The sequence below is a fragment of the Octodon degus genome, unplaced genomic scaffold, assembly GCF_000260255.1.
Source record: "Octodon degus isolate 3935 unplaced genomic scaffold, OctDeg1.0 scaffold00040, whole genome shotgun sequence".
NCBI classification, from domain to species: domain Eukaryota; kingdom Metazoa; phylum Chordata; class Mammalia; order Rodentia; family Octodontidae; genus Octodon; species Octodon degus.
The window spans coordinates 16,499,348-16,511,415 of record NW_004524616.1 but is presented as its reverse complement, the minus strand read 5'-3'; the positions used below and the strand labels follow the sequence as shown (position 1 = coordinate 16,511,415).

The following is a 12,068-nucleotide window of genomic DNA, read 5'->3' as shown; positions in this document are numbered from 1 at the left end:
ATATAGCCAGAGCTGGAAGTATCTACTCATCTTCAGCAGTGGTTCTGAAGTGTGGTTATGCGACCAGAACAATCAGAATTATCTGAGACTTGTTAGAAATGCAGATTCTTGGGCCCCACTTCAGGTCTGTTGAATCAGTAATTCTGGGTTTAACCCAGAAATTATTTTAATAAGCCTTCCAGATGGCTTTTATGCATGCTAAATTTTGATAATCATAGTCTACTGTTACTCCAAAGTTTAATTCCCACAAAAGATCAAAGAGAAGCCTATGCATGTGACTCAGGATGTCATTTTTCATATCTATATCATCTGCCAGTGTGGTGTCTGCCTCTAAAATGGCAAGCAGGATAGCCATCTCTGTGCCATATATTCTAGACAGTAGTTGCCAAATAAATCCACTGCAGAAATGAATCTTTATAGAGTTGAGAATAAAGCATGACTTCAGGTGTGCCAAAATTTTGGGATAGCTTAGATTTTGATAGCTTCTTGTGCATAACTAGGGCTCCACGTCCCACATTATCCCACAAGTACTTTCCAGAAGCCAGTACAGGAGGACATGGTTGGCTTAAGTCTATGCTTAACTTCCCAGTGCTAGAAATATTTTCTTTTTCTTTCAGAAAAACTTTTTTGTTTGTTTTTGCTTAGGTCTCATTAGATCAGAGTTTGTCCTTATGGAATTGATAAATTTTCATCTACAGCATAGAATCTTATGCTTACTAAATGAACAACATTCTAGTTCTCTTTTTAAAATTAGGTTTCTTTTTGTTGTTTGAGTTAGTCTCTGTGTAGTTCAGGCTGTAAACTACACTCACTTGAATTCACTAGGTAGTCAGACTGGACTCGAACTAATGATAGTCCTCCTGCCTCAGCCTCTTAAATGTTAGGATTACAGATATACACTATCACACTTGACACCAATTTTTTTTTTTTATTGTTCAGTTCTCTTATGCACTCTGTTTTCCTATCTGTTGATCTATTTCATTCAACTTTCTGGTGGGATCAGGACATGTAAAAGGAGATTCAACGAGAGATTGTTTTACCTAAAGAGAGATAAAAGTCGCTGAACACTGTCCAGAGAATTGGGTATGGCTTCAGAGTTTTTCTCAGTGGCACCTCAGAGCATGCAGAAACACTGAGCTGGAAGGCCATCTATTCTTCCTTCTCAATGCAGGAATCTGATCTTCTACTCTTGGAGACTCCTCCAAACATTTGTCTGAACAACCTGATGGAGTGATTTTGATCTGGCAAAGCGTCCTTTTTGTTACAGCCTAATCAGAATGCTGTTACAGGAAATCTTTGCTGGACTGACCTTGCAGAAACTTCCTCTAGGATCTACCCTTGAAATCTATTCTTCCTTTTACCCTCTGGATCTTTAGATTCTTGAGAGAGAAGGGAATTTTTTTTCTCCTCCAGTTGGATATTTCCTTAGCAATACTACACAAGAAAAGGTTCTCACCTTCGGATGTTGTTTTGGTATATTCTACTTGATCTGGAACTGATTGTTGAAATTGATTGGAAAAAAGAAAGTAACATAGATGCAGTGTTGTCTTACCATTGCAGTTGACCTGGAATGCTGCCTTCTTAAACAGGGACACACAGAACTTAACTTTTTTCTATTTGCATTATTTTATCTTCTTTGTGTAGCTACTGTGACCATGAATTCTTTCTTCTAAAAAGAATTTTATATGTTAAACTCATTTTAAATCAGAGACAGACAGATTAAGAAGCATCTAAAAATGTTTATCTACCTTAGGCTTAAAACAGATCTTTCCAAGCTCTGAAGTTCTAGGATGTTAGTTTATTTTTGGTATTAATTTTTAGAAATCATGAAATGACATCCATACAACTTGAAAGAATTTTAAACTGTAAACTCTAAAAATCAATTCTTATAGGGATTTGTCAGAGATATATTGATTGCTAGCATGAAGTTTTCCACTACAGTGTTATCTTAATTACCTTTTAATACAATATAAGGAAGGATGATCATAATTTAACTTTTTCTTAAAGATAAAGTTAAAATATTAAACCAGCTGATTGTGAAGATTAATGATTGCTATAGACTACTTCATTATGATCATGCCTTCCATTTCTATTTAGGTTCTCTGAAAGACAAGGAATTCTTTTGGGCTTATAGTGTGTGAACACCCAAGGCAGCGCAATGTAAGAGTGTCTGTGGGATTCCAGCCTGATGGCTCAGAGACAGAGCCATATCTCAATCAGTCCAGGATGAAGCCAGAGAGTTCGACCTGTCAGCAGGGGGGGATTTGTGTTAGCGGGATTTTCCTCCACTAAGTAATACAAAACCGTTGCCAGGATAGAACCAAGTTATACTATGGGTAAAATAAATAGAAAGGATAGGAATTACAAATTGCAAATCTCTCCCTTCCTCACAGTTATATCAAAGTCAGATTAACTATACTGAGAGTGATTTGGAAACAAAATGACACAGATGCATTGTTGTTTTACCCTTGTAGTTTTGGCAGGTTGAAATAAAATTATTAGGCTAAATCTCTGGCTGTGTGTCTGTGAGGCAATTACCAAACCTCGTAGAGCCCTGATTTCCTTGTCTCAGTGATGGAAATTATAAAGATGGTTTTCTCCCGGGTCCTTATGAAACAAGGTAACCAAGGGAAGGTGCATGTGCGAGGACCCAATTTTAGATCCTGGAAAAGGGTTTTTCCCCCACAGGAGTTGCTGACCATTTCCCCTCAAAATAGCAAGGAAGAAGTGTAGCAGCCTCACCAAGAGCTGTATTAGGCTTATTATTTTACATTGGAACCTCTTTTTTTGATGACAATCACTTGCTTTTTTTTTTCAAACGTATCAGAAAACCTGGCTTTCTAGTTACACACAGGCTTTCAAAGTACTGCCCTGTTCCCCCCTTTTTATCAGCCCACTGTGATCCTCACCCTTCAAAATTCTTTTTAGGAGCAAAAATTCAGCCTTTTCTCATTTAGAATTCACATTCCAGGCTTTAGCTATGCTGTGCCCAGTCCACAAGCACTTCTCCCCTGAGTCCTTTCATATTTCCCCTTTATCCATCCCCTTTTCCCTCATCATCAAAGTGTCCCGAGCTCATGTGCATTTATTTGTCTTAGCTACAACCACCTTATCTGAGCAAGCTTGCTTTCTTATTTGTCTCTTCTGGTGCTGTATCCCATGGTGGCACAGAGCACGTGTAGGCTGTATCTGGTGTACATTCTTCCACTGTTCTGTAGTGAAGAAGTTGATAAAATCTCCACAACTTGTGCCTTCCCACCCTTAGTCTGTGTGTACTTTTTGGCTCTCCTGCAGTTGCCTCTTTGGAGTAGACATTTCTTGCGTATATCATTTTTCTACTTCAAGACGAGGCTTTTAGCAACTGCCATGCTCCTGGCCCCTGTTGAATCAAAGTGGAAGAAACTGAATCCAGTATTTGGAATGAATTGATTCCTTGCCAGCCAAGCGACTGAGCCAAGGGGGGGACAACACTTCCACCCAAGCCTTCCAGTTCTTAGTTTATGATTTTTTTTTTGAGCACTTAAGTTGAAGAAAGTAACCCCAGTATCTATATATGGGTTTTCAAGTTAGAAATTTATCATAGAATACACTTGGCAGCATGCATGTGTACACATACATCTTCTGGCATGCGTGCATGTATACATGTGTACATAGGGAGTGGCTCTGTTTTCCCAAGCATTGGTGAATTAAAGAACAAAGAAGCTGTAATGCAAATCCAAGTGACTTCATCACCAAATGTCCTCTGCTTATTTATTTTGACAAGCCCAGCTTATTTTTAATTACCAGGCCTCAGTAAATGGGTAAATGTAGGAATAGTGACTCTGGCAGAAAAGAACAGTTTGTAACCTGAGCCTTGCAAATGAGTCCATGCTGACTTCTCACAACATGGAGTGAGGCAATACATCGTGAAAGGAATTTAGTGGAGCAGTTTATGTGATATGTGCCTATAGTCACAAATCAGTGAACCTTTTATGAGCCAAGCACACCAGAATGTGTACATTAGCATGAATGTAGTTTCTCAAGGAAATTTTTTTGGCCACACCGAGCTTTTTCCAGTGATGCTTCCATCACTCAACAGCTTTTTGGAAGTCTTCATTTGGAATTAGACTGAATTTCTCAGAGTCAGTTTTCAAGTCACAACAACCAGAAACATTTCTAAGTTATTACATGAAAATCATAACAGTAGAGTAGGGGAGAATTTTATTAATGGCTTCACTAAGTTCTATGATCCCACTTGACTCTTACTGTTACCTCTTTCCCAACTGAATTTTTCCTTGAAGGAAGTTTTGGGGCTATCCCTGAGGTGGCAGCGTTGACAGGCCCCTTGGGGTGTGTACTCCTCACAGCACTTTAATAGGCACTGGGGGGACTTCTGCTTTTGGCATTTATCAAAACCAAATAGTAAAAGCACCACACATATTTTCATGGTTAGTATTTTTACTTAGGTCTTTATTTCCTTACACTAAGGATTTGGAGATTGGGTTAGGTCAGTGATGGCAAACCTTTTAAAGCTTTCAGTGGTGACTGAAAGGTCAAACCGAGGCAGCCAAACCCATGCAGAACCGGATCAGACACACTGACATGAATAAAGCAGGTTTATTAGAAGCACACGTGGAGGGCTGTCTTGGGGACCAAGAGGACAGGAGACTATAAGATCTTTCAGGGTGGGTAATTGCAGGCTGGAACAGCCAGGTTGCAGGTGGACATCATTTGTCTTCCTTGTGGTTTAATTTCACTTAGGTCAGAGGGAAGTGAGCTGAGACCAACATGGGTCAAGGGGAAGTGAACCAAAACCAGAGTACAATATGGGGCAGGTTTGGGGTTGGGATAGGTGCGGGGTACCTAGGAAACCAAGAGGGGGAGTGTTTGGGGCAGGGTGCCTGGGAAACTTTGAGTCCTGACTTATCAGTGACATCCTGGTGTGGCATGCATGTCTTAGGTTCACCACAGCTGGTCTAGGTTTTGCCCCTGGGAACTTCCAAAGAAGGAATAAACGAAATGTCAGCAGCCACCTCTGTATGGCATAGAGAGCCCAACAATCCAGGGTTTCATTGCCACATTATAATATTTTTCCCCTCCTAATCTTCTGCCCAAATTAGGAGGGCAAAACTACTGAAAAGTGTTTCCTTTAACTTTCTCTGCTCGCCCAACCCCCACCTAACCTCAGCTTCTCTCCATACTTCAAAGCGAATGTTTTTGACCACACAATACTCCTGCCTAAGTGAGTAACAAATTAAAAATTGCCAGTTTAGTGAGAAGAAATGAAAAGCTCAAATGAGCTAGGAAGAGGATGGTTTTTAAACCAGTCAGTTTAAGACAGATCTCGAAAGGTGTGTTACGGAGAGAGGGTCTGCAGCACAAAGGAAAGCCTTTGGAAGCCTTGGAGAACCCATAACAAGTGACCACAGTTTACAGGGTCACTGCTGATGGCATGGGGGTGCAGTGAAAATTCATGAATGATGAAGTCCTGAGATCTTGGGGCTCTGGTGAAATAAATTATGATGCATACCAGTGATGATCTCAGGTAAAGGATTGTAAGCTGAATTGCCCCTTTCTGGGGAGGCAGAAACTGGTTTTCACTTTCGCATATACCTTTTTGGCCTGAGCAGGGTCAGCCCTTTTGCCTCTACACTGCTAGTCTGAGCCAGCCAGAGGATGGCTTTGGGCTGTTGGTGCGGTTGTAGTGGGCCTGGCTTCCACCTGCCACTCTCTGCTCCTCAGTAAACTGGTACTAATCCCAGCAAAACAAGACCCTTTCCACCCTCTAACTGTAAAGTGAGAGAAATATGATCTCTACCGTATGTTTTACTCTATTTGCAAAGGTTTTCTTTATCTAGTACTAAGGTAAAATGGAGGATGTGGAACCACAAATGCTAACATGTCAGTAGTTATTTGTAAGAAATTTTATTTTGTTGTGGTAGTATGAAAGTTTAAAATGATCTTTAAAATACAGATTTAATCTTAGAATACAAATGAAGTTAACTTTTTTGGCAGGAAGTTCAAATTAAAAAGAAGGGAGGGGGGGCATGGCCCTAGCTCAGGCCTTTAAGTGGCTGCTTCCACAAAGCTCTCAGCCTCAGGTTGCTGGAGTTCGAACCTCACAACTCTCCCGCTGGCCAAAAGTGCCCTGAAGCCATTCGAGGAAAAAAAAAAAAAAAAAAAAAAAAAAAAAAAAAAAAAAGGGAGGGTATTGACGGTAGTAATTATTAAGTACTGAATTTCTTGGAAGAGTCAAATGCTGAAATGTCTCCTAGGCCAAGCAGGGCATGTGGCTGAAGAAAGCGTCAGGGAGTGGCCCTGGTCAGTGGTGTGTGTGTGTGTCTGTTTTGTAGACAGGTAGGAGCAGCTGCTGCTCAGCACTGGCCAGCTGTTGTCATGGGAAATTCAGACCTCTGCTGCCAGAACTTCACATATTTTTAAAGCAAAGCCAGAATTCCAGAATTTTATGTGAAATCACCCAAGTCTACAAGTTGGCAACTGGCTGGATTTTTAAAACAGTGCTGGGGCCAAACAAATCACATCTGTGAACCAGACTGAGCTCCTGGGCTCTGTCATGTGCCTTGCATAGCTGGGCTTTGTGTTCAAGCACATGTGTTGTCAGTAGGAAAAGGGGGTGTGCATGTTTCCATTGCAGGCTGGTGGGAGATGGCAGAAGAGCAGGGTGAGAGAATCACCAGAGTCTGTCCAGCTCGGTTTCCTGTCCAGCCTGTTTCATCGTTTGCAGCAGCTGCCCTAGTCTGACCTCATTCCTTCCCTTCTATTCCTACTGCCTCAGAAGGGACTATCCGAAGGTGCCACATGCTAGGCAGAAGGGCGGCACATAAAAGAGAGGGAGACACAGTGATGGCCATGCGGGCAACTGCAGACTTGCCCTTGGCTCTAAAGAAGCAGTTGGAAATGTAGCCAGCCAACTGCAGAGATTTCTTCACACCATCAGTGACAGCACAAAGCAGACCAGAGGAATTGTGTTGTCCACAGAGTAAGACATCTTACAGGAGGAGGAGGAGGCAGTGTTTTAGAAGCCTGTTTGAAAATAAAGTTCAGATGATGGGGCATTTGGTCTGAGGCTGAACCATCCAACCCATATAGGGATAAGCAGTGGCCCAGGCCTTCCATAATGATGTGCAATTCTTGCAACTCATGGCTTCTGGCCTATAGAATAAAGAGCCTTGCCTTCCTCCAGGTGCAAATACAGATACTCTGCTTTGATGTTAGGATATATTTTCTTCCCTGGTTATATGTCATTAGAGTGTTTAAGCTCCAGCAGATGCTGCACTCTGGATTGTCACAACATCTCACATAGAAGATCATCGAAGATCTACTTAGTCCTCAGCTCTGATGCATTTTTCTGCTTTGTTTCCTCATATTTCCTTATTCCTGCTTATTCTGAATGCTTTGCTTTTTCATTTGGAGCTGTTCCTTGTTATAAGCTACACAAATGGTATAATTACAATAAACAGAAAAACAAATCATGTCTAAACCCATCACCTCATTTATTTTTCCATTTCTCCTCTCTTCTTCCCACATGCGTATATTGTTTTCACATAATCTTAAATATGGTGGATGGAGAGTCTACCCTGGGAAGGGGCAGGATGCTGCTGCTTGTTGTTTGTATTTTCTGTACCACATCCTGATACCCAGCATCATTTGTGATGTTCACCAAACCCATGCGAATAGAGTTTGTAGATCAACAATTCATCACTGAGACAGGTTGAGTGGGAAGAAACCTAACTGGAATAAAGTCTTAGCTGATGAGCTGGAATCCAAAGTCTGGACTACCTTAGAATGTGGAGTGCGGGAGAAAGTTATGTTGAGTATTTTGTAAGTGTGAGCCATGTGTCTATCTGAAACACACTATAAAGACTAGAGGGAAAGTAGTATCCTTATATACCAAGAAAATTGCTTGAGAACCTACTCTTAAGACTTCTATCAATAATATCTGGTTTTAAATAGTCTGTATAAATACAATCTGATTTTCTTTTCCTCTTTGGAACTTCTGTGATTTCAGAAGAAGTGTACCTACTCATTGTAAATGGATAGCCTTATTTGAGTGTGGAAGTAGTCCCCTTATCCTTTTTGGGCAAACTCTTCTATTAAACTATTGCAAAATGATATGAATATGTTGGAAGGAAAGGAGAGAAAACATGAAAGTTAAATTAGGTGATGGGTTTGATTTTTTTTTGTTTATTATAATTATACCATTTACATGACTTTCAAAAGGAACACCCAAAATCAGGGAATGTGACATTTGTTTTTTAAAAGATAGAGGCCTTTTCATACCCTTGACTTTCTATTTAGAAGTGCCCTTTCATCAGTCTAGATGTACCTTCATTTTCTTTTCTTTCTTTAAAAAAAATTTTTTTTAATGTATTTGGTACAGGATCTCAGTACACAGCTTGGATTCGTAGTGATCCCCCTGATTTCAGCCTCCCCAGTGCTGGGATAACAGGCAAGTGCCACCACGCCCGGTCTTGGTGGCTGGCTCAGCACGCCCAGGGGTGGGACTAGTAGGGCATGTTAGTGCTGGGGATCAAACTCTGCTCTTACCTAAGCAGGCGCTTAGTCCACTGAGCTATCTCACCAGCCCTTGTACTTTCAGTTTCAAGTAATGTCTCCTCATTACTCGGAAAAGCACATCTTTGATTAGAGAACAGACTGAGGGCAAAATGAATCCTTTTAAATACTCGAGCCTGAGTACATGAGGCAGTTTTTATAATAAGAAAGAAAAGTTGCAGGAAATGGACCATTCTTTCAGTATCTGAGCATTGTGTGGCAGAAGATAATTGCACGCCAAAGCACAGCCAGGAGATCCGTATTTCTGTTCTTAACATCTGTAGGTGCCACTGCCACTGCCAGGGATAAGTGATGGGGAAATGGAGTGTGAGGTGATGCAGCTCATGTTGACGGATTTAAGGGATGGCCGCAGGAGCGCGGAGGCAAGTGCTGGCTGAGGGTATCTGGCACCAGTGTCAGGTCTCAGTGGCAGTTAGGCACAGCTGTTTAGGCAAAGGGCATTGTGGTAATTCCGTGGCCTGAATCTAGACTTAGTCTCTCTCGGTCTCTCTGTCTCTGTTTCTTTTTTTCTCATTGAGCTGAAGGTTGTGATTGCAGTGTAAATTCTAAAGTACTTGTCACTTTTAATTAGTTGATACCCATCTCTTATGGTTACTGTAGAAATTTATGGGTCATGGTTTCATATGCAACATCCAAGGGTATGACAACAGCAGATAGTCCACTATGGTTTCTCTGAGATTTTTAGGCTTGTTCTCTTTCCCTGAAGCCCGTACTTCCATCTAGGGTGGGTTGAGAAGCGAGTGTGAACTGAAATAAATCCTAATATTGATCCTAGGGAGAAATTGCAGCCTGAGTTTCTGTTCTAAGAAAAACAAGCCAGTGCAAGTAAAGCACATGGCATAGGTGTTAAGTGCAGAGCCTGGGGACTGCACAGCTGCTCTGGAAAGCCCAGCGGGGAGCATTTGGAGAGAGGAAATGAGCCCTGAGGTAACCCTGAGCACCCAGGTCCCTTCAGTTTTTGTTTAAATACATGTGATATTTTCAGTTATAAACAACTTTTTGCCTTTTTTCTGCTTATGTCTTATCCAGGAAATTATAAATATTTGACCTTACTCAAAATGTACAAAGAAGAATAATGGAAGCCCCCGAGTACCTTGATTTGGATGAAATTGACTTTAGTGATGATATATCTGTAAGTATTACTATTTGTAAGCAATGTTTTCAGGATGTTCTGCCTGCAACTTGATGGGCTAATTTCTCTGTTATAGTCATTTTATTTTAAAGAAAACATAAATTAAAAAGACAGAATTTGAAAACAAGATACCAGGAAATTAACAATGGTTAATATATTGCATATCATTATCTTCAAAGTAGTTGCTCAGAATATAAGATAGAGGTAGGCAAAGTGTGCACGGAGGGGGGTAGCTCCTCAGGACCAAAAGGTGAGCCCTAGCTAATTGTGTGTGAGACTGGGAGGATAGACATTAACCTTAGTGCACTTCAATCCCTAGTATGTTCCAGTGCAGTCAGAATTATTGGTGAGCGCGTCTAGAAACTGTATATGCGCATAATGATCGCTGTGCATGTTAATTCCATTTGCCTTACATGGCTAGGTATTTTATAATGAGCATTCTCGAGTTCACAAGGACAGAGACTGAAACCAAATTGAAATTTATTACCTGATGAAAGTGAAAAGAGTTTTCCAGTCACTAAGTATCAGAACAAAGAGCAGACTTCTGGTGGAATATTGAGGAGAGGGATAACATGCTGGTCCAGCTGGCCTCATGGTGTCCTACTTAATTCTGTGATGCCACGGGCTGCCGAGTCTCTTAAGTTACCGTTACAGTCACAAGTTCCCTGCTGCTTGCAGCTTCACTTGGCTGGTTTGGAGTGAATTGTGTGTGGTACCTTGCTGTATCCTGGCGCCCACAGTCAGGGTCACTTCGCCTGTGAGCATGTCATCATCTAATGCTGCAGCAGCTACGAACTCGCAGAGCATGGTGACAAAGCTGCTGGTTTGAGTAGCTGTGTACCTGTTCTTTTCAAGCACTCACAGTTTCTGATTTTATCTTCTGTTGCTCTCTCCTGGCCTAGAACTTTGGGTCACCACTAGAATGGTCCTGAAATGAAGAGTTTACTTATACATGCCTCTGGCAGTGTTTCATTCCTCTGCTTTACTCTCTACCTTAAAGTAAAATATGCATACTATACACAAGAATCACATTACTGAGATGATTTCTGTGAATCACCTGTACAATCTTGGATAGCTCTCATTTTGTACAGGAGAAGTGGGAATCCAACCTCTGTTTCCAGACATTTTTTTCAGTTTTAAAAAATAAAGTTTATTTTGCATACTTGATATTGTAGGATATGCTTGTATAGTAAAATGATTAGCTTAATAAAACAAATTAACATATCCATCATTTCATAGTTATCCTTTTGAAAAGAAATTCAGCCAAAATCTACTAAAGACTGGAAAATTTTATTAGCTACAATCTTGTATTGTACATTAGCTCTCTACAATTGTTTATTTTACATATCTGTTACTTTGTATCTTGTGACTTATATCTCCTTTTTATTTATTTTTTAGTGTTTTTATTTTATTCATGAGTGGTAAGTGAGCTTCCTCCTTACTACAGTATCTTTCTGTCTCAACTGTCATGCTTGCCTTGAGAGTGTTCAGAGTGTGGCTCATTTACAAGGTATTTTGATTTGAACCAGGGAAAGCAAAGATAGGGATGGGTAGCGGGTCGGGGAGGACAGAAAGTGAAATAGCAAAGGAAACTTATGTTGTGATTAGGAGTTACATGACAGCTCTCTATGGTTTGATAATAAAGTTGTCTTTTGAATGCACCAGCTTTGAAGGCAACCATAATCCTACCTTGTTCTTGGCCTTTGCTGGCTGGGTAATTGGATGGGATACACTAACTGCATCTCTTTTGAAATACCCACAACTTGTAAGATTGTCTTGAGGACTGAATGAGGTAATACTATATGTGAAACACTTAGCTTAGCACACTAAGAGTTAGTCTTAAAAATAATAGCTTTTGTTGTTATTTTAGCAAATAATACAATAATATTTATATGACCAGTGTTGAAGAAAGAACTCAAAGGAAACAACTAGGCATGATGTCAAGATTTTTTTGACTAATAGAGCAGTTATATTTACAGAAGAACCATCTGGCAGTAGCCCATAATTTTGATGAATTAGGAAGCTCTACTTGAAGGATAAAATATGTTAAGCAATAACTGAAGCTGTTTAACAAGTTAGACTATAGGATTACACAATAGTTGAGCTTCTATAACCTGACCACTCTGAAACATAAAGAAGTCCATCTGTAATAGTATACTATATACCCAAACTGCCCCCCTTTATGTTTTTGTTTGATCTTTAAACTGCACGTAATTTAAAACTGATTTGAAAGTGCATAGAATTGATGAAATAATAATAATGGCGGTATTTGTCAGTTACTATGGGACAGGCATTATCTTGCTTAATATTCAAAGCAATCCTATGTAGGTGGTGCTATTACCTTGTCCCACATGTCACCACA

At 40.4% G+C, this 12,068-nt stretch overlaps 1 protein-coding gene across 6 annotated transcripts in view; it reads left to right on the top strand.

Annotated features, from left to right (window-relative positions):
• Positions 1 to 12,068, top strand: part of Sncaip (synuclein alpha interacting protein) — a 149,251-nt gene that overhangs the window by 66,194 nt on the left and 70,989 nt on the right. For all 6 annotated transcript variants that reach the window (XM_023715343.1, XM_023715345.1, XM_023715342.1 and 3 more), the window contains one exon: positions 9,604 to 9,706. In XM_023715343.1, coding sequence (XP_023571111.1) covers positions 9,650 to 9,706 — 57 coding nt within the window. In that variant the 5' untranslated portion in view covers positions 9,604 to 9,649. The remainder of the gene's footprint in view (positions 1 to 9,603; positions 9,707 to 12,068) is intronic.